Source organism: Poecilia latipinna, unplaced genomic scaffold (assembly GCF_001443285.1).
Source record: "Poecilia latipinna isolate Pla-1442-1.1 unplaced genomic scaffold, P_latipinna-1.0 Scaffold387, whole genome shotgun sequence".
NCBI lineage: Eukaryota > Metazoa > Chordata > Actinopteri > Cyprinodontiformes > Poeciliidae > Poecilia > Poecilia latipinna.
In genome coordinates this window covers 408,240-433,015 of record NW_015113003.1, presented here as the reverse complement: position 1 = coordinate 433,015, position 24,776 = coordinate 408,240, and the positions used below count along the sequence as shown (strand labels likewise).

Below are 24,776 nucleotides of genomic sequence, written 5' to 3'. Positions count from 1 at the left end.
AGTATTAGTGCAAAAGTAGAATACAGGCTTCATCTGTTTAACAGTTACACTGCATCACATTCTGTCCCAAATCGAAGGTTATGCACCAACAAAATGCATCCCAAACTTGTACTGCGCTGTAAAATGATCGGGTCAGCGGAAATGACATTTTACCAGGTTTACCTTGGCAATCTGCATGCCATTAAATTAGAAAAAGACAACCAACTCAAGAACTAGTCATAAAGTCTCCAATTTGATAATGGAAATAGATCTGGTGAATTAAATCCACTTATGGTAATTCTACAAGTAAGTGTCGGCTCACTGAAGGCAGAGTAAAACACTGTTGACAGAGGACATCTTAGGTTTGCACGGGTATAATCAATTTCTCTAACTGGCAGTATTCTTTACAAAAATAAAAGTCTATAGAATTTCAGGACTTAAATATGAGATAAAATGGCTTAAGATGGGTCTTTTTTTCAAAGTTTGCAAATTGATGGGGGTTGTAAAAAAAATGCCTAAACAAAACAAAACAAAAAAAATTATAAAATGTCTTAACAGCACTATAAAAATACTGGCATTATTAAGAACATAATCCATGTCTTTCTTGTTACATTTCGACATGATCAAAGAGCAAGTAGCTGCCAGTGGCTTTAATAGAACCTATTGGTTTTGTATGATTTCTAATATTTAAACTGCAAAACTATCACGATGGAACTGCAAGAACATGGATACACAGACCATGCCATGCATGCTCCACAGGATGGGAACAAAAATAAGTAAATAAATAAATCATCTTGATATATGTAGAATTAAATGCAAGTGTGTAATTTCCAAAATCAGCAGTGATCAGAACTACAGTGCAGCAGCATGCATTTCAACCTGAGTTTGTCCGAAAATACAGACTAGTATTGAAAAAATAATAATAAATAGATAACCAACTTCGATTGAGTTTTGAAATTGTTCATTTGGAAAAAATGAACCGATACTAAGCAATTATCTAGCTCCCTCTCCTGGTCACTGCTGACATGTCATAAGAAGCTACAGTTCCTCCCTAAAAAAAAATATATATATATATATCCACTGTGTAAATAAAATTATAGATGCTGCACAACCTTAAAACGTTACAGTATATGCATCACTTAACACACACTCAAAGCTTGTTTTGCTTTTCACAATTCCAAACTTCTACATTACATGAATTGTTTATCACACCACCTAACATACCTACAAAATCGGCAACGTGTGTGTTAAATATCTGAATGGACAAAATTCTATTAGCATACTTTTTTTCAAAGTGTATAACAGAACATGGCTGTTTTTCCTTTTCTAAATCTTACACCAGTGTCTTCTTACTGTGAAAAAAAAAATAATAAAAATCTTTCATAGCAGTTATTAAAACTCTTGGGCCCAATATGTAATCAGTAACCATCATGTAAATACACCCTATAAATAAACACAGAAACACCCATACAATCACTGCTATTCAAAAAAATAAAAAAAAATAAAAATGAAATAGTAACAGAACCCACACAGCCACAGGAACATGACAAACGGACCTGAGCAGCTGAAGCAAAAAACAAACCTTCTACATTTCATTGTTCATGCAATGTTAGAACTTTTGGGCTCATTTTAGTACTCTATTTATTGAAGGTTGTTTGATCGATCTGCATTTTGGCACTGATCATCATGGCTTCATGGCCTTGTTCCACTAGGATTGCGATGTAGAAATCCTGCTTGGCTCCTAGTCTCAGTTGGTAGTCTCAAAAAACATGAAATCCTGTTGTTAACGTGAACAAGAAGAAAGTGTTAATGATGAAGCCAAAACTAAAACTGGTATTCATGTGACACTTATTGGGTGGAAATGCATCATGAAAGGGCTTGGAATACATTTACTGAATGGAAATCGACAGCTAGACAATAAATCACATTTTACCTTTATTGTATTGTACGTGCAGCTCGTTATTATTATTTTGATCCAGGTACTGACTCAACTTTTAAGTCTGGTCCACAAAACACAGTTGCAGTGAAGGGTGTGGGGACGTCACTCAAAGATTAATAGTAACCAGCTTTATCTATTATTCAAAAGCCAATTTTGATGCGAGTTTGTGGATAGTGATACCAGACTGTGTCCAAAGTTTAACTCTAGATTCTGATTTTATGTAAAACTAAAAACATTAAACGAGACTTTTACGAGACCATGTATTGAAAGGCTAAAGGCCTAGAATGAACAACACCTTCAAGCTCATCTGAACTTTGCAGGTGCCAAAAGGGAAAGACCAATGCCTTATTTTTATGGATAGACGAGACAATAATTTAATTTTTGGGACAAGATATATGTTTGGAAGAGTGAAGGTGAGATTTTCCAACCAAAAGACATTGTTTCAACCGTCAGTCAGAATGTTGGTGGCATTATGCTGTTGGGTTCTTTTTGCTGCAATTAGCGCTGGCACAAAATAGAAGGAATTATGAGGAAAGAAGGACTTCATCTCCAACCCCCTCTATATGAATTGAAGCACACACCAAATCTGGCTTTAGAGTGGATAAAATAGGACAATAGTGAGCTTTTTGGAAAGCCAAGCCCTACTGGAAGTCTGCAAACTACCCTCAGCAGTCAAGTCCATGTTAGAAAACTAGCCAAAGTTCTCCTCCGATTCTGCCTCGCTACACCTTTGGACAACCAAAATCACAAGATCACTTTTTTTTTTTAAAGCCAGAATCATGCTAGCAGCTTGCTGAAGACTACAGAATGCCTGTGGTCAACTTGCCTCAGGATATTTACTTAAATACTTAATTGGGCGTATGTAAACAATTGACCCTGTGTGGGGAAGAAAAAAAAAAAATCTCTAAATTCAACCCTGTGTAAGAAAAATAATCAAATAAATCATCGAAACCCCCAAATTAAAATGGCATTCCTGGCCTTTGTAGGTCCATGTAAACGTTTCATCCAAACTGTAGCTCAAAGAGTCTTGGACTGGGTTTCATTTTAGGTCATAAATAATACTAAATGTAGCCTCAGTGGTAATCTAATTAGAAGCTCCATGAAGATCCCGACTACCAGCAACAAGAAACTTTCCCGATGAGAGCAGGGTCAAGTGAGGCCATGGCGTCTGCGGCAGCCGCACTTATACAGACACTTGCTTTCAAATTACAACGTGAGAATCCCCCAAACTGCATCCTTTACAAGATCCTGACATTACAGGTCATCATCACATTTCAGGCTGATTTACTGCTATAAGTATATGTATAAGAGAAATGTTTTTTTTTTATGCTGCACTTACAATGAGAAAACATGCGCCGATCATTACAGCTTTCATCCTCACGTCCAGATCCATGGGAAACTGAATGCCGAAGTTGTCGGCGTCTGTGAATGCCTCCCGTAGCAGTCCTGTCCACTGCTTGCTGATTTTTCCGATCTTGCTGACTTCGTCCATTGTCAAAATCTGTGGGGGGGAAAAAAAAAAAAAAAGCATCCAGGATATAGAAAATAAGTGTGTTGAATAAGGATACGTATCAGTGAGCAGTTTATATTCATGTATATTATTACTTATGACCAAAGGAATTTCTTTATTTCTGTAAAGTCTTCAAAGACCCGAGAGAGAAATCATGGCCGTAAAACATGTTTCGTTTTCCCATCCACAGGGTCTTGTAAAACGCCTACATCACTGACCCCGAACCCCCCTTCACGGCTCAGTCTAATAAAACTATGCGAACCACGGAACAAAGGCCAGATTGTGACCAAAATGTCAGTGTGTCCTGTTCGTCACTGGAAACTCCCTGACACTTGTTAAAGGGAAAAGCTGTTAGACTGTTAGGACTGATTCAAGTCATTTAAATAAAGAGCCCCACCTCGAAGTCAACATCGGGAAGGCAGCTCCAGCCACAGAAGGGCCCATGGATCTTCAGTACCGGTTCATTGTGTTCATTTGCTACAATAAATTTAGGAGACAACGGATGCCACTGCTGTATCACGTAGCCAACCGTGTTACCGGGTGGAGCCTGCACCTCCAGCTGGAAGAGGAAGAAAAACGTGACTGGTTTTTACACCCTAAACTACCAAGCTTTCAAAATACATGCAAAATACAAAGAACAAATATTGTGCCAGGCATACGTTTTGACATGGTGCCACAAAAGTAAACCTATTTGACTGGAATTTTATTTAAGAGTTCTCTAGGTTATCGTCCTGCTTGAAGATAAACTTACTCCTGAGTCTCAAGTCTTTCACAGCCACTTTCTGCTGAAGAACAACATCCCCACACCACAATGCTGCCACCACTGCTTTACCCTGGAATGGTGAGATTAGGATGTTGCCTGGCTATAGATATTTTGCCACACATAGAGTTTTGCAAGGTCAGAATGTTTGTTTTTGGCCTCATCTGACCTAAGCACCTACTTCCACATGTTTAATCTTCTTTTGAGAAGATTTTGCTGGCTTTACTTTCAGAATTGTACTTTTTGTCACTTGTCAAAAAAAAAGGCCAAATTTGTACAGGTGGAAAATGATGATTTATCATATCAACAGATTTTTGGATCTGAGTTGTGGCTCTCTGCAGCTACCACTGGCCTCTTTCCCTGTTTTGAAGCTCTCCATGCTCAACCTGTGCGTTGAACCGGACAAACAAACCTTGGTAGGTTTGAGTGGCATTTTATTTAGGGACATAGAAGTAAGGTGTCTCATGAACCTTTCATCATCTTATTTTATTTTTTTTTAAAGCATGAATAATTTTTTCTTCTACTCCACACTAGCCTGCTACTTTCTATGGGTCTGCCACATAAAGTCATAATAAAATTAATGTAACAGTGAAAGTAACATGCCAAGTGTAAAATATGGGGCTGAATACTTCTGAAAGGCAGTGTAAAGAACTTCTGAATGCTCCCATTTGATTTCTACGATGCAATTCGTGACCAGGCGATTGAACTCACTTCTTGTAAACAGCACGGGAAGAAGCAAGACATACACTTCAGCGGCCTGGTGATGCTGATGATCTCCTGGCCAAAGTTGTCGAGGACATGGATGTTAAAGGGCCGCAGGGGGCCGCAGCACTGCCGGCTCAGACAGTCGTTCTCCTCGACGGCGTAGAACACATTCTGACCCATGACGTTCCGCACCTCATACTTGTTATTGCTTTCAAAACCAACTAGGGCTGTGTGAGTCGAAGCATACGACATCAGCTGTTGTTGCAGCAAAAAAAAAGAAAAAGGAAAATACTCATACTATATACTGTACCTTCAACAACCTCAACCTTCTGTTTGATGAGGAGCTGATCCACCTGGAAAACCACATATAAGCATTTCTTTTTTTTTAATGCAACCAAATAAAAATAGAAACAAAGAAGGGATTTTGTTGGGGTGGAGGGGGGTTAGACATTATGTGACAGGATTCGCAAGGCTTGGACAAAGGAGACAATGCATGAAGAGTTACAAAAAGTGCATGGTGACAGATCATGTGGCACACAGGTGTATTTTATTTCACCAAGCATGCAACTGCTGAAGGTCATTGGTTGCACCAGAACCTTTTTAGAGGCTCCATAGCAAAAGGGGTCCGGACATGCATATTTTAAGTTATTATTATGACATAGAGATTTTTTTTTATTTCACTTCACCGACTTAGAATATTTTGTGCAGATGTATTATCAAGAAACTAGATTAAATAAAGACATTTAAATACAAGTTGTAATGTAACAAAAACAAACAAAAATGCCACGAGGTGAATACTTTCACAAGGCACTGTGAACATACTTTTTACTTTTTCAATGCATATCAAGGTGCACTTTAACTTTAATGTAGGGCAACATGGTCTTACAGTTGTCAGGTACTCTAATCCTGGTGGACACCCTGGTATTCCTGGGCTGGGCACAGCGTACATGTCCATGTTTCCAGAATGCTGGGAGACCTGTTGATGTGTAGGAAACTGTTTAAAACAGCAAACTGGCGCCATCTTGTGATAATTTAGGTCACAGTCATAAACAAATGCTGAACCATCGCAGTTGAGGAAATTCAGACAGTGCCTTTGCTTCATTAAAAAAAAATAAAAATAAAAAGTTAATATATTTAAATATTAAAAAATAAAAGAATAAAAAATGAGGAAGTGTGTTTTCCCTCAAGTCATCGGTGTCGTCCGGGGAAGCTCAGTGCTACAGGGGTCTACGTGATGGTGGGCGACACAGACATTTCTGGTTATATCTGGAAGTGAAAGGCTTCCAGATATAACTCGGCAGCGTGGGAAATCTTCTTACTTGCTCTCGTTTACACGCGAACAACAGACTTAAACGTGAACTCCAACAATAGGCACACCAGCCGTGTCCATGGAGGTTGCGTCAATGGAGATCGCGGCAACGGGTCGTGTTACGCATGTTTACTCCTCACGTCTCGTCAGTTAGAGAGAATCGAGCGCACACCGACGTCTCATCTGCCCACCTCTTCATTGAAACACTCGTGCAAAGCTTTCCGTAAGGCTGCTTTTTCCACGCGTGTCGCCCACAACTTGGAACTCCACATTAAAACCGAGAAATAAAACGCGAGAAAAATAAATACTCACCGATCTTTGACGTGCTACTTCCAATAATAACGGGTCACTCAGAATGGAAGCGAAGCTGTGGAATAAACCTCTAATCTGATTGGACGACGTCACAGCGCTTCCTACTCTCCTGCGCCAATGGGAATATAGCACAGTAGATCTAAGCGAACAGAAGCAAACAGAAGCGACTAGAGCTGAAATAAATAGAGCACACGAAGCTGGGAGTTTTAATGCAGGAAATACTTAAATAATAGCAACACACATTTATCAAGTGTTTCATCTGTTTTTCTTCCTTATTATCGACTCGGAGATAAAGTTTGAGTCAACAATAGAAAATAGATATTTATCATTTGGCCACTCTTGGAGTCAAAGTTTAAATCTATGATTCCTAATATAACTATAATTTACATAAACACAACTAAATATCAGCATAGTGAGAGAGTGAGAAAATTAATAAGAGTAAAAAGTGTGGTACTCAGAGAGGCAGGGAGGGGCAAGATCATCTAACGATTTTAAAACAAAGAAATTTGAAAATGAACTTTAAAATGGGCAGGCACGCATTGCAGAGAGGATAAAATTGGAGGGACATGCGCTCTTCTTTGTGTTCCAGTTTTTAAAAAATGCAGTATTTTACATGAACTGAAGGGATTAGAAAGATGACTTAATAAATCCAAGGTACAAGTAATTACAGCACAAACCAGCCCACTTGTTACAACGGCATGGATTACTACTTGTAAGACAAGACAGTTTTTTTAAACATTTATTAAATTTGTCAAAGTGAAACATTTAGAAGCAGATTTCTGGTTGGGGGGATAAACATTTAGCATTAGGCGTTTTTGCCATATCTGAGTGTTCCATTGCTTACTCCAAATTTCTAAGTTCATCACAACCTGATGATGGCGACAGGATTGCATAACCTGCCAAAAGCAGAAACACGATCACAAGGTTACACCTTGACCTTTTCTAGAAATTCTGTCCATAAAGGTTATGAACCAAATTGGTGACAAAGGGCAACTTTGCCGGAGACCAGCTCTTACTGTAAATGAATCTGACTTACTGCTGGTAATGCAGACCTAGCTCTGATACTGAAAGTCCATATGAAAGAGCCTGATACCCCACATTCCCAGAGTACCCACCACAGGATTCCCCAAGGGACATGACTGAATGTCTTCTCGAGGTCCACAAAACATATGTAGGCTGGTAGAGGTAAAGGTAAAGGTAATTTTATTTATATAACACATTTGTAGCAACAAGGCAATACAAAATGCTTGCGCAAACTCCATGCACCGCCCAGCGCTCTGCTGAGGGTGTAGAGTTGAGCCAGTTTTCCACAAACAGAATTAAAACCACAATGATCTTCCTGAATCCAAGATTTGACCCTCCTCTCCAGAACCCCTGAATAGACCTTACCAGGGTGGCTTGGGAGTGTGATCCTCCTTTTTAAATAGGAGGATCACATCTAGACCCAACATCCATCTATTATCATTTCTCACTGGAAAAGACAGTATGAATGAGGAGGTCTTCGAAGTACTCTGCAAAGTCTTGAGTCAATATCAGCAGCATACTATCCCCACCATAAACTGTGCTGGTGACACACCACTTCTGACGCCTGAGACACCGGATGGTGGACCACACACGCCTCAAAGTTGTATGGAAGTGGTTCTGCATGGTCTCTCCGAACTCCTCCTACACCTCAGTTTTTGCCTCTGCGTCCATAGCCACATTCCATTTGGACTGCCAGTACTCATCAGTCAGAATTGACTGATGAGTACTGGCAGTCCAAAGACCAACATATCAAAAAATCCCAACTCCAGATAATTAAATAAGCTTGACAATAGTAAACAGACAACTGTGCAGAATATGATGAGACTAAAATTGAAATGAATAAACATTTCAATAATAGAGGGAATAATAGAGTTCAGCTCTGGTCAACTTTTGGTGGAGAGGTCTCTGATGACCTGAGGGTTTCCAGATGATTCATAATAGCTGCACAATAATGACAGCATGTATGGTGCACTTAAAATGTCTCTTAAAAATGTCACCACATTATTTTTGTTTTATAATTTTTGAAATATTTTCATGTATTCTATCTTTTTTTTTCAAAATAAATTAGATTTTATTTGCTTTTTGACGTGATATTATGTCTGAAATTATTGTCCTAAGGTTGAGATGGGAGCAATAGTGTTGAAGCGGAACCTTTGTTTAGGGGGCGTTACTTCCGGGTTGGTTTTGGGGCGGACTTCCTGTTAGCCTCAGACGCAAATGTGAATGCTAAAAGTAGTACTTCAGTTGTGATTGTTGAATTTTATTTCATTATTCTTCATGTTAGTACAGTGAAAACACACCAAAACTACTCTGTACGAGTTTACTTCTTATTTTTTTATAAGGAAATAACACTGCGTTGCAGTTCCTGTGCACCGTTCTGCTAGTAGTTGTAAGTTTTTTCAGCAGACGTTTAGATCGGCAGGATGCCAACCCGTGCTGGGGATGTCCCGTGGGGTTACGTGAAGACCTTACTCCTGTTTTTAGGAGTTTTTTCCTAGGTTTGTTTGAATAATATTCAGTGCATGTTGCTTGTTGACTCATAAAGTAGTTCAGATCATGAGTAAAGTGAGCCCAATTAAAGTTAAAGGTAGAGAAACTATTCTTTGTTCATGAAGTTCGGGAATTCAGAAGTTAAAATTGACACAATGCCATGTTGGTGTTTTTTTGTAATCATGTTACTCTGCTTTTGATCATTAAGTTAAAATCAGTGTGCATTTTGATATCCATGCCAGCTAATATGCATCTAAATGCAGTAAAACTAAGAACAGTTGCTTTATCCTGTCTAATACAATATATCTTGGTTGTTCTCATCCAAGTGATGGAATTGTAATGTGAAAAAGGTCATGTATGACATTACTTGTTAGTAGTCAGAAAAGTAAATTAGGCTTAGAAAACAAAGGTAATGTAACTTATTGATATTGTACACTGTAAAAAGGTTGTTGGTTAACAAATGAAACGGACACAATCTGAAAATCAGCAGTTCGGTCATCATTACTGAATCTTATTTTATTATTCTTCAGACTGTGCAATTTGCTGTTATAGCAGTCCTGGCACTTGAGACCTGTAACACATATCAACAATATTCTATATCCCAAAATACCGTTTGGATGTAATATTGGGTTGGCTACATTATTCACAGTTTTAAGCACTCGTGCTCTGCATGTTGATGAAATATTTGGCCAGCTGAAAGGATTCTAACAGCCTTTATTGCTCACACCTGATGTGCGTATGTTGTGGATGATGAGATGCTACAGGTCACAGAGAGCTGAGAGGACATGGTGTAATGGTAAAAAAAAATAGAAGCATTTGGAAAATGGTGATCGTAATCAAAATTGTCATCACAATTTTCCGCAGTGGCATTGCATTTACAAATGTTCTTTAAGTGCAATACTGTATGGTATTGCATTTAAAGCTCATATGTTCTTAGCTTGTAAAGTGGACTGAGAATAAATTTCAAGCTTACAATGTTGTATATTAATTATTAAAAGCATAAATTAAGAAAGTTGTTAGATTGTCCTAGAGTAGGAGAGCTGAATAATAGAATATTCTGCACAAAACCTTGTTTTTCCTGAAAAATAATACCAAAGCACAAACACAAAAAAACTCTAAATTTGCGCTGTGACACTTTGCATCCACTAGAGTGCAGTGTTGAGCTAGAGGCACAGGGTAACGTTGGCCAAAAGCCGGAGTTACCCCTTTAGTTGCAAAGGGCTGCACTCAACCCTACTGAGCGCACACAGATGCACACAAATGCACTTGCTGCCGCTTAATAAATTGTGTGCCATTGTTGGGTCGAGTATCCTTATTTGCGAATACAAATTACCTGATTTTCTCAAGGGCTACTGATTTTTTTCAAGCAACGCTAATGAGAACAAATGATGACTCGCACGCAGATCTGCTGACACTTCAGGTGCAAATGCCTAAAAATGCGTTTTAATTGATTGGTTTTATGGCCATCGCTTATAGTGACCTTGTGTGGGTAAAGCAATAGACAACTTCGGTGTTTTAAAACTGTGAAATAAAAATGTTTAATGTATTGGGACCCAAACGGACATGTTTCTTTATCATATCAACTGCTCACAGAGAAGCAAAACACATGTTCTTCATCAGTGTGATCAAAACAAAGTGATGCAGTGACTGTGAAATAGTCGCTCTCATCTGAATAAACAGACTGGACAGTCAGGGGTCTTTGAAAGCCAGTCAGATTGACTTACTGACTCCCACAGCCCACTTACTCCCACTGGGGTAAAGCCTTTGGATAATATGCATGTGTGTACCAATCATAGATGCTTTGCGCTTGACATTCCTACCTATTCTAAGATTCCTTTTCTTCTTCTCTGCTCTTATTTTTTTTTGTGTAAAGGTACTGCTCTTTATACGCTTGGGTAATCTTTCGTGCACTCCTAACGAGGTTGTCAGATTGGCCGTATAATGAGGAGCCTAAAGATGAATGTAAAAATACCCCCATTACACCACTTTCATCCTCTTGTTCATTAGGTTAGCATATAAGGTTACAGTGCATCTAGCCCCTATGTTGTACATGGAAAATTGAGTGTGTCACTGAAGGTGCAGCTTAACCTTGAAACAATTTTGATCTTCAGTGTAGATATAATTTTTTTTTTTTTTTCTTAGAGAATTTTGGTGACTGACAGAGGTTTTCTTGAAGTATTCACACCCTAGTTTAAAAATATTCCAATTAATCATTTATATTTTTTTATTCCCCTCCAAAAAAAAAACCCGGCTTTTGTTCCGTCTTTGTCTCTCCACCTCTGCCCATCCCTCGCCTCCCTCTGTCTCTTCATTTCTCTCATTTCTGCACCCCTGTCAAGTGCTTTGTTTGCTCTGACTTTCCATGTGGTTATCTGAGCGCAGACAGTATGCCTCGCCCTGGCACAGGACCTCAGTTTCCAAGGCAACTTTATAATTGTTTTGGATGCGTTCCAGACGCCACTGGATACCAAGGCATTATTGATGTCAAAAGAAACATGTATGAAATGAGGAGATGTGGAGGTGTCCATATGGTTCCGTACACAGCCATGCAAAGCCATTTAACGCTTTTCTCTTTTTTTCTTTTTTCCTTTTTTTTTTTTTTGCAATGGGAGTTTTTTGTGACATCGCTGAATAGATCCCACATGTGCCGCATGATATTTCATAATTTTGATCTCTCCGTATCACAAAAGGGGATAATGGCACGTGAAGTGAGCCGCTGAACTGTGCAATATTTCTCCTATTCATGTCATTAAGTCATTGTCACAGTATGTTCTGCCAACCGTACTGAATACAATGTGTCTATTATGCTTCTTTAGCCCCCAAAAATAGGAAGCGAAAATAAGAATTTGGTCCATCTGAGCTCAAGTCCATGGCAACAAAAAGGTTGGAACTGTGCTGCTTCTGGCTTTAATTCACCACAAGCAGGCTTTGTTTTGACAGGAGAGGCTGTTTGGTTGTCACCATAACCATATTGCGACTCCACAACCCACCCTTCTTCTTGCGCACCAACATATGCACAGCATCACAGAAGCTCTTAGCCACGAATTGTGGTCATTAAAATAACATATATTGTCAACAGCAACGAGATGAGCCTAATCGCTCCGGCTAAATTACCAATCTACAAATGTCTCTCACAAGTTGCTCAGGGAAACTCTTGGAAACAGTATTTTTTCATATGTTTAACTGTGTAAATGAAATAAGGCCCTGACTGATCTTTTTTTCCCCTTTTCTCCCCTTCTGATCTCTAGCCTCCCCTCCCTCGGCTTAATTTATGACCTGTGAGGAGGAACCCAGGGAGTGAGAAGTGAGTGAGACTGGTTTGAAAGCCGTGAATAGGGAAGGGGGCAACAGGCCCTCCAAATAACACAAAGGAGGCAACCACAGCTGTTTGGAGGCAACACAAGCCTCCGCAAGACGCTGTCTTCTTCCAGACCTACACCCGTGCTGACTTTGCAAGCAGCATGCTTGTGTTTGAAAGCTGTAACTTCACTTCTTGTAGGTGAGAACTAATACACTTTGAAGTTCAAATGTGTGGAGACAGAAAAAGTGTCTGTCTGCAAGAAAACATTTTCTGTCTTGAACGAATGGAAAATCATGTTGTGGCAACAAAGCAAAAAAAAAAAAAAAATCTTTATTTAAAAGAAAATGTTATAGTAGGACAGCTAAAGTTCAATCCAAAATTTAGGGCAAGAAATGAGTTTGATGTTTTCAATTCAATACTGTCAGGAAGTTTGGGTCAACAGAAGTTCACCTTCCACTGCATAACTCTGAAGTGTATTTTGAATGTCTGTGTCTTTCTGTTTGACTTTATTTACAGTGGCTTGCAAAGTATTCATACTTATTGAACTTGTCACATTTTGTAAAATTAAAACCAGAAACTATGAGGCATTTTGTTGAGATCTCATGTAATAGGCCAAGACAGAGGCATAATTAACAGGGAGAAAACTGACACATGGTTGTCAGACGATAGTAATTCTTAAGATTTTTGGAGGTTTTTTTTTATTTTTATTTTTTACAAATAATCTAAGAAGTGTATTTAGTCCCTCAATACCATACTTTTCATTTCAATATCAGTCTTTTGGGAGATGTTTCCACCAGCTGTGCACATCTAGAGACATGTTTTGCATGCCCAATTGCAAAACAAGTCAACACATGAATATTTTCGGATCTAAATCATTACAATGGAGCTTGGAGGTTGTTGCCAAACTGGAAGGTGAACCTTCACCACAGTCTTAAGTCTTAAGTTTTATCCACCTTCACATAAAACCTGACCAGCTTCTGTCTTTGAGGAAGAATACTCCCTACAGCAGATGCTTTTTTGTTAAAAAAAAAAAAAAAACGTTTACATTTCATTCAACCAATTCACCTTCTTCCACATGTCTGCTGTGTCTCTTACCTGGGCAGTTTCTTTTAGAATAATTACTTATAATTGTTGTCCTGTCAACAGATTCCTTCATCTGAGCAGTGGGTCTCTTAAATTCTTCCTGAGTTTCTGTGGATATGTTGCCTGCTTCTCTTATGAATGTTTGCCTTGCCCAATCCAGTCGGTCAGTTTTAGTTGGTGTACACGTCTTGGTAAGTTTGGAGTTTTATCATACTCTTTTCACTTTGAGATGATGAATTAACAGGCACTCTGGAAAATATTGAAAGCTTATGATTTTATAATGTAACACCTCTTTAAACCGCTCCACAATTTTATTAATTACATATCTGCTGTAGACCTTGGTCTCCATTTTGTGGTTTATACAGAATTGTTTTCTTACAATATTGAATAAGAGAAAAATATTCCTAGACTCTCAAATGGCAAAGAGAGTCTAGTATTTGCTAGACTAGACTCTCTGCCTTAGTAAAGGGGGCTGAAAAAATTATGCATTACTTTTATGATCTTTATCTGTAAAAATAAAAAGCTCAAACCATGCATCATTTTTCTCAGGCTTAATAATTGTCTATGACTTTGTTTTGTTTTTTAATAGACATGACAAAGTATGAAAATCTTTAAAGGGCATCAATACATTTTCAAGCTACTTATGCAGCTATTAGGCTGCCATTATGTCCACCTTGTGTTGACAGATTTTTTTGCGTCTATGTGCAAAGGTCAATCAAAATTACTTAGGTAGATGCAAATAATTAGTATGGTTTTGAATGCAAATCCCTGAAAACAAAACAAAACAAAACAAAAAAAAACCTGAACAATAATAATAATAAAAAAAAAAGATTCTAATGTTAAGAGTTTTCAGTTTGGCTTTTCCTCCTCATCCTGCTCTTTTCTCTCCTTTTCATCCGTCCACACAGAGAGTATCCAGAGCCATCTGCAGGCCACGGTCCATCCCCAAAGACAGGGGATCACAAAGGTGTTATTTTTCAAAGCTGGCCCTGTCCGCCTCCTGCCGAGGGTGTGCGGCTGTGGTTCAAGGGAAGGTGGGAAACTTCTGAGGCCCTGTTCCCCGCTTGTAACCCCTCCCTGTCGCCCGCCTCCCCAGGGGCAGCCCTTTGAGGGTGTCATAACTGCGGCCTGTATAACACGGGTTACTGCTGACGGCGGTTGGTCACAGTTGATGAAGCCTTTAAAGCTGTTTCCTTTCTCATGGTTTCTGTTAAAATTGTGGAGAGCGGGAACGCGGCTTGGCTCTCGGACAGTTGCAGCCGTCGGAACAGGAAGGATTTTTGGGAGCAAGGCGAAATCCTGCATTTTGACTTTCGATAAGTAGAGGGTGCTCCTGTTCCATGTTTGATGTTGCTCGGTGCATTGCACCCAGTATCCCCACTCTTCAAAAAGAGGAAACAATGAAAGTATTGTCTTCATTTTAGGGTAGTTTGTAAGTCGCTAAAAAGGTCAGGTCTTTTTCTTTCGTTGTAGTCATATCAGCATGGATAAAAGCTTCGGTGAATTGTTTGAAACGAGCTTTAAGTGGACAGAGCTGCAGATCATGCAGCTGTTGCGGTGCCATCCTGTTGTTTTGTAGCATCTGGGGAGGCCGGACGCAAAGTAACGTGGGACAGAAAGCCATGACAGTGTGGTGGTGATAGCATGAGTGGGGAAACACAGCACTTGGTGCTCACCTCTTTCTCCAGAGTGTCCCCGTGGACACAGGGTCCTGCTGGCACACAGTAAAACTTGATTGTAGAAAACACCCTGAGACCAATAAAGGAGAAAATCAGAGAGGCTTTTATTTTCAAATTTGGTTGCAGCAGCAGATGGGAAAGAAATGGCTTTGCAAATGCTACTTTTCTGTTATGTTTTTGTGGATTGTTGATTGTGCAAAATTTTGTTTTACTATTATTAGGTATTTTGTAAATTTCATTGTCATTTACATTTTTATATTCAGATTTTTATTCAATCAAAATTGTCAGCTGCTGGACTTTTTTTTTAAAAGTGATTGTATTTACTGGAGTTTTTTTTTTGTGAAAATTGCAATTTATACATACTTTTTTATTTACATTTCACACATTGCACTTTTTATTCTTTTAATCATACATTTTGAAGCTTAGGCACACAGGCAATATTTACAGAATTCAGTTTTGAATAAAACGCACTACCGAATTTAAAAAGGAAAATGGTTAAATTAGAAACAGCTCCACGAAAACCGACAGTTTGAGTATTTACGGTTTCAGGAGTCCGAGGAACCCGGTCAGGCCAGAAAAAACACTGCGAGGCCCGCCATGTTGCCCTGCGTGAGTCGGTGTCAGTGCAAAGAGCAAAGGCCGGTGCGGTTCAGGACTTCTCCTCGGGCTGTGTACAGACAGCATGTGGACGAGAGGGCCTGAGGTGCACAATGCTCCTCTGTTCTTTGTGCTGTACTTCTGTCTCACTGACTTTCTGTCCTGCAGACATACACTCCTCTTCCTCTTTCATACTCACGCAGGCACACGCGCACACACACATATATGCACGCTGAAGAGTTTTCTCCACACAGTTGGGAAGACAGGGGTCAGTGACTGGATGCTCCCAGCTGAGTGCTGCAGTGCAGCCCTTCTCTGAAACATGCACACACACACACATCCACGCGTGCAGAGTTAATGTCTTTTTCCATGTTGGCTCTGTATAAAGCTTTGGCTTTTGTGCTGCTGTACTTCACCACAAAAGCCAGGAAATCCCAGCAGTCGAGGAGATCGTACAGCTACAGTCTGTTAGGTTTATTTAAACAATTTAATCAGCTTATTAAAAAAAAAATAAAAATAATAAATAAAAAATTCATGCAACTTGTAAATGTTAACATTTTTCTACATTAGACGAGGGAGAGTTAGCTTTTCTTAAGCCCTGTATTTTTCCATGAAGCTTGAATTATTCCCTGCTGATTTTTAAAAATAAAACATATATTTATTCTAACACCTTTTTTTTATTTAATTGAACAAATTTTATAGTACTTATATTAAAACTTATATGTATTTTCAACTTCAAGCTAAGTGGCTTTATTTAATAAATAATATTTTTTTTATCTTGATATTGCTTCTGTTAGGATTTTTTTAGATATAGAAATTTCTTGCAAAATCATCCGCAGTAATATCAAAGGGGTGAATGTGTATTTAATTAGTATTAATAGCTATAAATATGTCTGCAAGCCCATACTGATGCATGAGAAATATTTAAATACATATTTATTATATGTATTATATTTAGTTATATTTTTTAAAATTACAGTGAACAAAAAATAATCCCCAAGAGTACAAATCGTGCTGAAATTACATGAGTAATTGTCATCATGGAGACAAAGCACCATCATTTTCTAAACTGATTGACCATGTGGTCAACAGATGATTAAATTGACAACCTCTCAATGCTCGTCTATATTAATCACCCCTTCGGTGCTGGCGGATCGATTAAAAAAAAAAAAAACGCTGTAATCTCACAGCCGTTAATCATTAGTGTCAAAATTGGAGAAACATAATCCAGCCAGGCTGTGGGTATGTGGGGGGTTAGCAGAGGAAGTGGAATGCATACGGAATGGGAAGACTGATCCCTCTGTTTCTTTGACGTCAAGCATCCATCTACTGGTGTTATTCCTTAATCTGATTCACTTGGCTGCTCGGAGGACCAGCGTTGCCTGTTGGAACGGTTTTACTCGTGTGATGGATGCTATTGTCAAAAATGCCAAGGTCAATATGCGACACGGCAGAAAAAAAGGGAAGACTTTTTTTTTTTTCTTTAATCTGAAAGCACTTCCCATGTATCATCAAGGCAGCAGTCTGACCTTCCTTCTCTCTGTAATAACATTCAGTGTGAGGACAACTGCTGCGTACACGCTCACGGGACGGCGTTGATCTTTAAAACGGGTCACGGCGCTGCCGAAGAGAGACCCGTGTCACTCATGGCAGTGTGCAGGCATATTACTTACACCGAGACACATTTGGAAATAGATTTTCACTATCTGGCACGGACACCAGCTAATGAAGGTATCAAGATATCTTGGACCTCTGTCTGTGCAGCAGCCTTTAGATAGTTTGGCTGGGTTTTGACAAATGATTAGGTAAATAACTTGGGAGTTATGAATGACAATCCTGATAAATGACAAACAGCAGTGGTGAACTTGTCATCCAAAACAGAAATTCAATATACCACTTTATCAGTTTGACTGACAATGTCAACCGAACTTAATCTTGCTACTCTGTCCTCTATTATTCGCCCACCTCAGCAATACAAAGATCTATTCTCAGCACAGGCAGTTATTAATACCCTATTTAGGAGCAAGTAAACATTTTCTAATGTAAACATAGCCCACCATGAATAAGTGAACCATTTATATTATAAAATGTGCTCAAGAACATTTGTAAAAAAAAAAAAAAAAAATCAGAAACTTCCAGAATAATGTGAAGTGGACAACAGTGGACCAGGAACAGCTCTGGTACATGCTTGAAGTGAAGTTGTAAAGTGGATTTGGAAGTTACACCAAACCCCAATCATTTTCCATAAACCCAGTGGGATATACCAATTACTGTGTTCCTAATGGATAGGAAGAGTATTTTCCCTTTTTTTTTTTTGTCTTCATGAAGAAACCAGCTGCATTATTGTTTGAAACTACTGGCCAATATGGAGGAACATGAATGTTTTAGTACTTACTCATCTAGTTTGTTCTAAAAGCTTTCAGAAACCACTGACTTAGTTCAATGACAAGGAAGGCTGCTATACTCTTCATGCAATCCCAGACAGTTCTTAAGTACACTCATGCAGCCTTTGATGCTATTGTCAGAGATGTTGATTTTAATATTATGTTGACCTTAGAACTCACATGCATGCTAGGAATTGAGTCATTTTGCTGCTGCTGTTATGTGGGGATGTCCAGTCAAAGTCTATGCCAATGCAAAACATTCTTGAACTACCAGAATTTTAAAAATAGAACATATCTTGGCTTTGCACATCTTAATGTTCCTAAAGTCTTCTCCCAAAAATGGAATTGATAATGTTGTGGGTAGTCACAGCTACCCAGTGCACTGCAAAGGCCTTATAGCCCTTAAACTTGAAGTTTAAATTTTGCCACAACCTCACGACAGCCTCAAACTAAAACTGATTTTAATGGCATTTTATCACAGTTATGTCAGACCAACACAGAGTAATTGATGACACAATGACAACATGACAGAATACTTTCAACATGCTTTACAAAAAGTAAACTGAAATGTATGGTAAGCATTTGTATTCAGACTCTCTCACTCAGTACAAGGTTCAAAAGCATTTACTTGCAATTACAACAACTTGTCTTTTAGCCTGTGTCCCTGTCAGCATTGCACAACAACAGTCTCAACTTTTGGCCATTATTCCTTCACCTTTGAATCAACTTCCTGGTCCCTAAGGAACAACATGATCCCTACAGCAGCCATCACCATGTGTCACCATGGAGATGGTATGTACAGTGAGTGAGTATTGCCTTTCAAATACATTTTACATGTAGGCCAAAAAAATTCAACTTTGGACTTTTCTGACAAGTGCATCTGCACTTTGTTCCCCACATGGCTTGTGGCAAATGGTACCACAGTCATAAGAAGTTGCATATGGGACTTTTTATGACTTTCTTTCTTTTTACTACTCTTCCAAAGAGTTGAGTAGAGGAATGCCAGACTTAAAATGTGTCTTGTCTAGATTCTCCCGTCTCACCTGTGGATCTCAGCAGCTCGTCCGTAGTTACCGTGGTCACTATGGTAACTATGGAAATAAACTACTCTGTCATCTCCTTGATCGCGAAGTGTTTATGTGACAATTTCCGTAATCTGTGCTCCCACCTACCAGGCCTATTGGAACACTCTACCGTTGGAACTCCGAGTGGAGCCTTGCCTTTTGACACCAATAGTGAATACATAAGTCAATATGTTGGCAAGCTCAAAGTATAACATAAACCGTCTTAAAATAGCAAAAGTATTTTTATAGCATAAAGACAACCCTTTACCCAAACAGAACACTGTTTTGTGTCAAAATCAGAGCACCATACATTCAAGATGCATATTATCTTAAATGTTGGAGCAATTTGCTTGAGGTAAACAATGTCCATAAAGACAAAACATTCTGGTTTTTCTCCCCTAAATAAATCACATGTTGATGCCAACAAGTGTCTCAGATAAAAGGGATAAAAAAAAATGTCCACACTGATCAGTGTTCTAGAACAGTGATTTCATTGGTGTTTAGACAGTTGGATTCTTTTCAAAGCACCTCAGAGGTTTTAATGGTGTCAAAGTAAAAACCTGGAAAATACTGTCATGCTGATAAACTGATCCGTTTTTCAAATTGTGTCAATCCTCCCCATCCATCCTCCCTCACATGGTCTAGAGAGGGGATACTCAAATTGCTACTTCCTCACAGGAAGTTCAACAGTATTTTCTGAAATTCACCAGCAAGGTAATATCAAATTAGTTAAAATATTGACTACTTTTGGGGTGCTGTGGTGGCGCAGGGTTTAAGCACAACCCACATAAGGAGGCCTTAGTTATAAATACGGCTGTCGGAGGTTCAGTTACTGGTCTGATGCCCTTTGCTGCATGTCTTCTCTCTCTCTTAATACCCTGCTTTTATATTTGAGCACTTTCAAATAAAGGGCTGTTAGAGCCCAAAAAAATAAATAAATAAATAAATAAAAATACTGACTACTTTCAAGTTCAATCAAAGGATTTATATCCTTCTAAAATATGTTTGATTTTAAATTAAGCTACCGAATGTTCTTGTTGAGGTAAAAGTTAGAGCCATCATAAAGTTATCCATAAAATTACTAATTTTGAACTCACTTTAAAAGACTGACTCCCACTGTCATTTTAATAGGCTCGTCTGATTAGAGGAAAACACAACGTTGTGATTTTTTAGCGAGCGGCTGCCACCCAACAAGGTGGACATCACACAATTAATTCCTTTCTTTTTCCTAAGTGATGTAAGGAAATGGCTGCTAACCCCAGTGGCGTTTCCCCACTGTGTCCTCATCTCCGACTGTCCACTGATTCACCTCTCCCTCTGGGAAAACTGACCACCACAGGCACCTGCAGATGACCCCCCCATGCACAGTCAAATATGCTCACAGGAAGAAACCAGAGAGGAGAAAATCAAATAGTTAAAACCTCCACCGCCACCTGCTGCTGGCGCTCTGTCCAGCTTCCTCTTTTTCTGAGGCCAGGGATGAGAAATAACCCAAGTCCGGGAAAATGACTTCAATTAGACGTAATGTTAATCACTATCGCTCAGAACAAAAGCCAAGCTGAGAAATCCCTTGATGGAAATTGTTATAATTGCCCTAACAACAGGAATGAATATTTCTTCCTGCTTAATTACATGTGACTTAATATTTAAATATACCATTTGTGGGTTTTAAGGTATCTTAATCTCTGCCATTAATTTTAAATATCTAGCATTTGGAGCAGCAGGGGTGCAGACAAATACCTTTTACTGTTAGACTGGTTACATGTGGCAGGTAACGTTTGAAGAATGTCAGGTATGTATTATGCACGAGGCACCACTGACAGGGGCTATATACCTTGAGGAGAGCAGGTAATTGTTTCTTTCTCTTACGGTAAGTGGGACCGATCTGGGAAGCAGATTGACTAGCGGCTCTGACATAAACAGAGGCAATTTTAGATTCTATGCAGACAGAATTTTCAACAGCACAAGACAGGAGAATAGCATTGATGCATTTAAACTTTAACACTTAATCCTTTTATTTCCCCGTACAAAACATAATTGTACATTTTCAGAATGTGGTGCAGAAATAATTAGCTAAGGTTGGCTTGTCTGCTAACATTTGGATTTTGAGGAAGCTTGTCTGGCTGTCAAAATGCTTGCTTTGAATTAGTACGCTTAAAAGTTTTGACACCTACACTGTAGTTTTAATGGGCCCAGTGTCTATCAGAAATAGAAGAAAAGCTTTATAAATCTTGAAATATTTTTTTAAAAGAGAACCTTTTCAAACTATCAAGTGATCCAGTTTAGGTGTTTGTTTTTTTTTTAGATTTTGAGCTAAAAAAAAAAAAAAGCTCAGATTCAGTCTGATCTTAATAGCCCTTTAATTAAAAACCAATATGAAGCTCCATAATTATTGTGTTGTTAGAAGTTAGTTGCTTACCCAGTTACCTTTTTCCTCTGGATTGACCAAAATGTTGCCACTCAGTTCGAAAGTGGTAAATTACACAACAGAAATCTCAAGAACTACTTCTTGTCTTACTTCAAAGTAAGAGCCTAAACATGTCAAGTTTAAATCACAAGCTCATGATAATAGGTAATGATACAGCTCATATTATCTTATTTACAGCTCATCTGTGTTCTAATAATTAATAATTAAGATTAACTGGATCTAACTTGTCTTTTTTATGCACCTTAACTCATAAAAAAGTATCATTGCTGATTTATATAAGAATAGCTTCAGCGATATTCTTAGATAAATTAATTTAGCATAAAACGTGTCATTGCTGACCCAACATACTTTACTCCGAATGTTGCGGCAATACTTTTAAAACTTGATCTTGATGGTTTGGTCCTCCAGGAACTCGTGGCATGGTTTCCTCATCTGAGGGCTGCAACCCAGTGGCCTGGCCAGCAGCCAGCAGTGACTTTCCCAATCTGGTCACCTAAATCACCACCTTGTCTAATTGGCCAAAACGCCTGCTGCTCCCTGGCCCCTGTTGTTGCACGTCAAAGGCCTTCTGAGGAATCAGATGATGTTTGCAAACTGTTAACATTCTGTCATTGGCCAAAAGATGCGTCTAGATATCATAACGCATGGGTGCATGGGTTATAAGGAATGATTCCTATCAAACAAAGGTCTTCTTTTTATTTTTTTTATTTTATGTTTAAAAAACAAAGTTTTTAATTTCAGAGCAATGCGAACAAAGCAACTTGACGTAGAGATGCGACACTTGGATCGCTCTGTCACTTATCAGGAGATGACAACAGGCTGAAATGCTGCTGGGCTTCCAAACACAGAGAAATGCAAAGACAAGCAAACACATCAATAGACAACTGTTAACACACGCACACACACACACACACACACACACAAGTCGAGCAGGCCTTTGGGTCACGCAGTGTGAGTTAGAAACAGAGACTGGGAGTGAGCGAGCAGCTGCAGGAGCCGTGGGGTGGGCTGGGCCTTACGGCGAGCAGCAAGGGGCTGGGGGAGGCTTTAGCGATGGAGGAGTCTGGGGAGGGCTGCGGGGAGACCCGGAGCAAGGGGCCGCCTGTTTAATTGGAGCTCATTTACACAGCAGTGGAGCAGGAGACACCTGAAGGGCCTTCCTTGCCTTATCAGCTAAATGGCTCCCTCTCCCCCTATTCCACAAGTCAGTTTTGTTTATTCAAATGTTTCCCTCTCAGAAAAGCACACGCACAAGCTTTTGCTTCAGGTCTGTGCTAAATGCAACATTGCGCGGTATAGAAATCAGCAAAAACATCTATTTATTTCAGATTTATTTGTACGTATTCGGACTAAAATAAATAAGGCACGCCACAGAATGTTTGGAAAATGCAAATTTGCAACGGCGATATAATCCCTAAACAACTGCTTGATACACATGTAAACAGGAAAAGGCAATAAAAGAGGAAAGAGACTTGTCAGCGAAAAAGCGCATCAAACTGGAGATTTCTGAAAAATCTAAATATTGACGGACGTTAATTAGGTTTTTTTTCTGCTTCATTGGCTTTTATTAAATTACATGTATAACTTTTTTTTTTTTTAAAGGTGACTTGTTAAAAATGTTTCAAAAAGTTCAAATAATTTTATACTGCCATAACTGCTGTTGCATGGCAACCCTTCACTTTAACTCACACAACTTAGCAAAATTTTGCCGTGAAAATTTAGGAAATAACTACCATGCTTGATACGGCACTGCCGATTCAAGCTGTTGACACTACTTGTACTCTGCATTTAAATAAGCATGCATTTAATTTGTAATATGCCCTTGGGTGGAAAAAAAAAAAAAAAAATCAGTTTCTGTTGACAATAGCAGCTGCTGTAAAATGTTTGTTAAAAGAAGGTGGCTGATGGTGAGGTTGAAAGCAGGAGGAAGCGGAGAAAGGGGGTCGCGTGATGAGGAAGAAGAGGAGCCAAGAGAAGGAACAACTTACTGTAATCATAGTCATGTTCAATCAGACACCTGCTATTAAGTTGATAAATACACTTTTCCCTGTGTGAGTCCGGATACACTGAGTACCCTAAGGCACTGTTCTGCTCTTTAACTACCTACTCTCCCTGGCTTCTTCACTCAGCCACCAACTCTCTACCCATTAACTCAAATTTCATCCAGTCTTGCAAAATGTCCCAAAATCCAGTCCTTACAGGGCTCTGTATGATTGACTAAATGTAGTCCTTAACAGTGGGACAGAGAACAGATTTGGTGAGTGCATGGTTCTTCAGCGCTTTTGGAAAGTGAAAGGCAAGGGAGTTAGGTACATTTTTGGTCCATTAGTAAGTACCATTTCACTCTCTCCTTTCTCTCCGTGCTTACGGTAATAAGAAAAAATGGGACCACGATGTATGTGCGTGTGTGTTGCAGCGGAGGATCAGGCTTGGGTTTGAGGCAAAGAGGGTACACAGACAAAGCTCCTTGCCTCCTTAATCTCTTGTCTCGCCTTTTCAGCTCCAGCCGGTGCCCACATGCTGGTTGCGGGGCCAAGGGGATGCCTCCTGTTGCGAGTCTTACTCAGCACTGTGTCATGGGCGCCACGACACCTGATAAACATTAAGTACAGGCTGCGATACCTAAGTGTTATTATTGTTGTTTATTCATTTTATGTCTCATTAGTGCTGCAGCCATCTCAGCTTGTCTACAGCTGTTGTTACAGGGGCTTGCATGCATAACCGTATGCTAATGCTGCACAAAGGATTATATTTTCTTTTCTTCGAAGACTGCAAAAAAAAAAAAAAAAGACTCTTTCGTCGGGATTGCAGATGAAAGCAGAATCGATTTATATAATTAGGATATTTTCCCAAGTGACTACTTTAAGTGCATTGAAGTACTCTTTTTTTTCCACTTAATTTAGTTCATTAATAATGCACCAAATTCCCAACAAATGTCATCTCAATGACTTTGTCTAGAAAAAAAGAAACAGCTAAACACAGCAGCAGTGAGCCAAGAGGATGTTCAATAGGAAAAATACCAGTGTAAGCATTTGTCTTGGTATATCTTCTTTGAAAAAAAAAAAAAGAAACAAAGTAAATCAAGCAATCTACAACCAAGTCATGTCATTTTTTAAAAAATCTGCCCCTTTAGTTGCTTTGATATCATTTTGATGATCCTTCCCTCTGTTTACTTTAGAATGGGGAAACAAAGGAATTTAGCTGAAATCAGC

The 24,776-nt window shown here is 39.0% G+C and overlaps 1 protein-coding gene and 1 long non-coding RNA gene across 6 annotated transcripts; one reads left to right on the top strand and one right to left on the bottom strand.

Moving 5' to 3' along the window:
- Nucleotides 1-1,606: 1,606 nt before the first annotated feature.
- Nucleotides 1,607-6,643, bottom strand: LOC106950258 (phospholipid scramblase 1). 5 transcript variants are annotated; one of them, XM_015036999.1, is made up of 7 exons: nucleotides 6,514-6,643; nucleotides 5,780-5,857; nucleotides 5,204-5,246; nucleotides 4,900-5,120; nucleotides 3,826-3,987; nucleotides 3,258-3,419; nucleotides 1,607-1,756 (listed from the first exon to the last, which is right to left on the bottom strand). In XM_015036999.1, exons 2-7 carry the CDS (start codon nucleotides 5,846-5,848, stop codon nucleotides 1,727-1,729), a joined length of 687 nt encoding a protein of 228 aa, XP_014892485.1. In that variant the 5' UTR covers nucleotides 5,849-5,857; nucleotides 6,514-6,643; the 3' UTR covers nucleotides 1,607-1,726. The 5 variants fall into 5 exon arrangements, with proteins under 5 accessions (XP_014892485.1, XP_014892483.1, XP_014892482.1 ...); XM_015036997.1 differs by having other exon boundaries at nucleotides 5,780-5,869; nucleotides 6,515-6,643; XM_015036996.1 differs by lacking the exon at nucleotides 6,514-6,643 and adding an exon at nucleotides 6,394-6,506 and having other exon boundaries at nucleotides 5,780-5,869.
- Nucleotides 6,644-8,596: 1,953 nt separating this feature from the next.
- On the top strand, nucleotides 8,597-14,213 carry LOC106950259 (uncharacterized). Its single transcript, XR_001425578.1, has 2 exons — nucleotides 8,597-9,036; nucleotides 12,277-14,213. It is a non-coding gene; the product is annotated as an uncharacterized LOC106950259 (long non-coding RNA).
- Nucleotides 14,214-24,776: the final 10,563 nt, after the last annotated feature.

Bases quoted from the DNA above. Each gene is read 5' to 3' on its own strand.
- LOC106950258 (XM_015036994.1), bottom strand. From the start codon at position 5,995: ATGAAGCAAAGGCACTGTCTGAATTTCCTCAACTGCGATGGTTCAGCA. The intron at 3,988-4,899 runs GTGAGTTCAATC...TTCCTCTTCCAG, and splicing joins TCCCGTGCTGTTTACAAGAA to CTGGAGGTGCAGGCTCCACC. The intron at 1,757-3,257 runs GTAAGTGCAGCA...CGTTAACAACAG, and splicing joins TCGGCGCATGTTTTCTCATT to GATTTCATGTTTTTTGAGAC.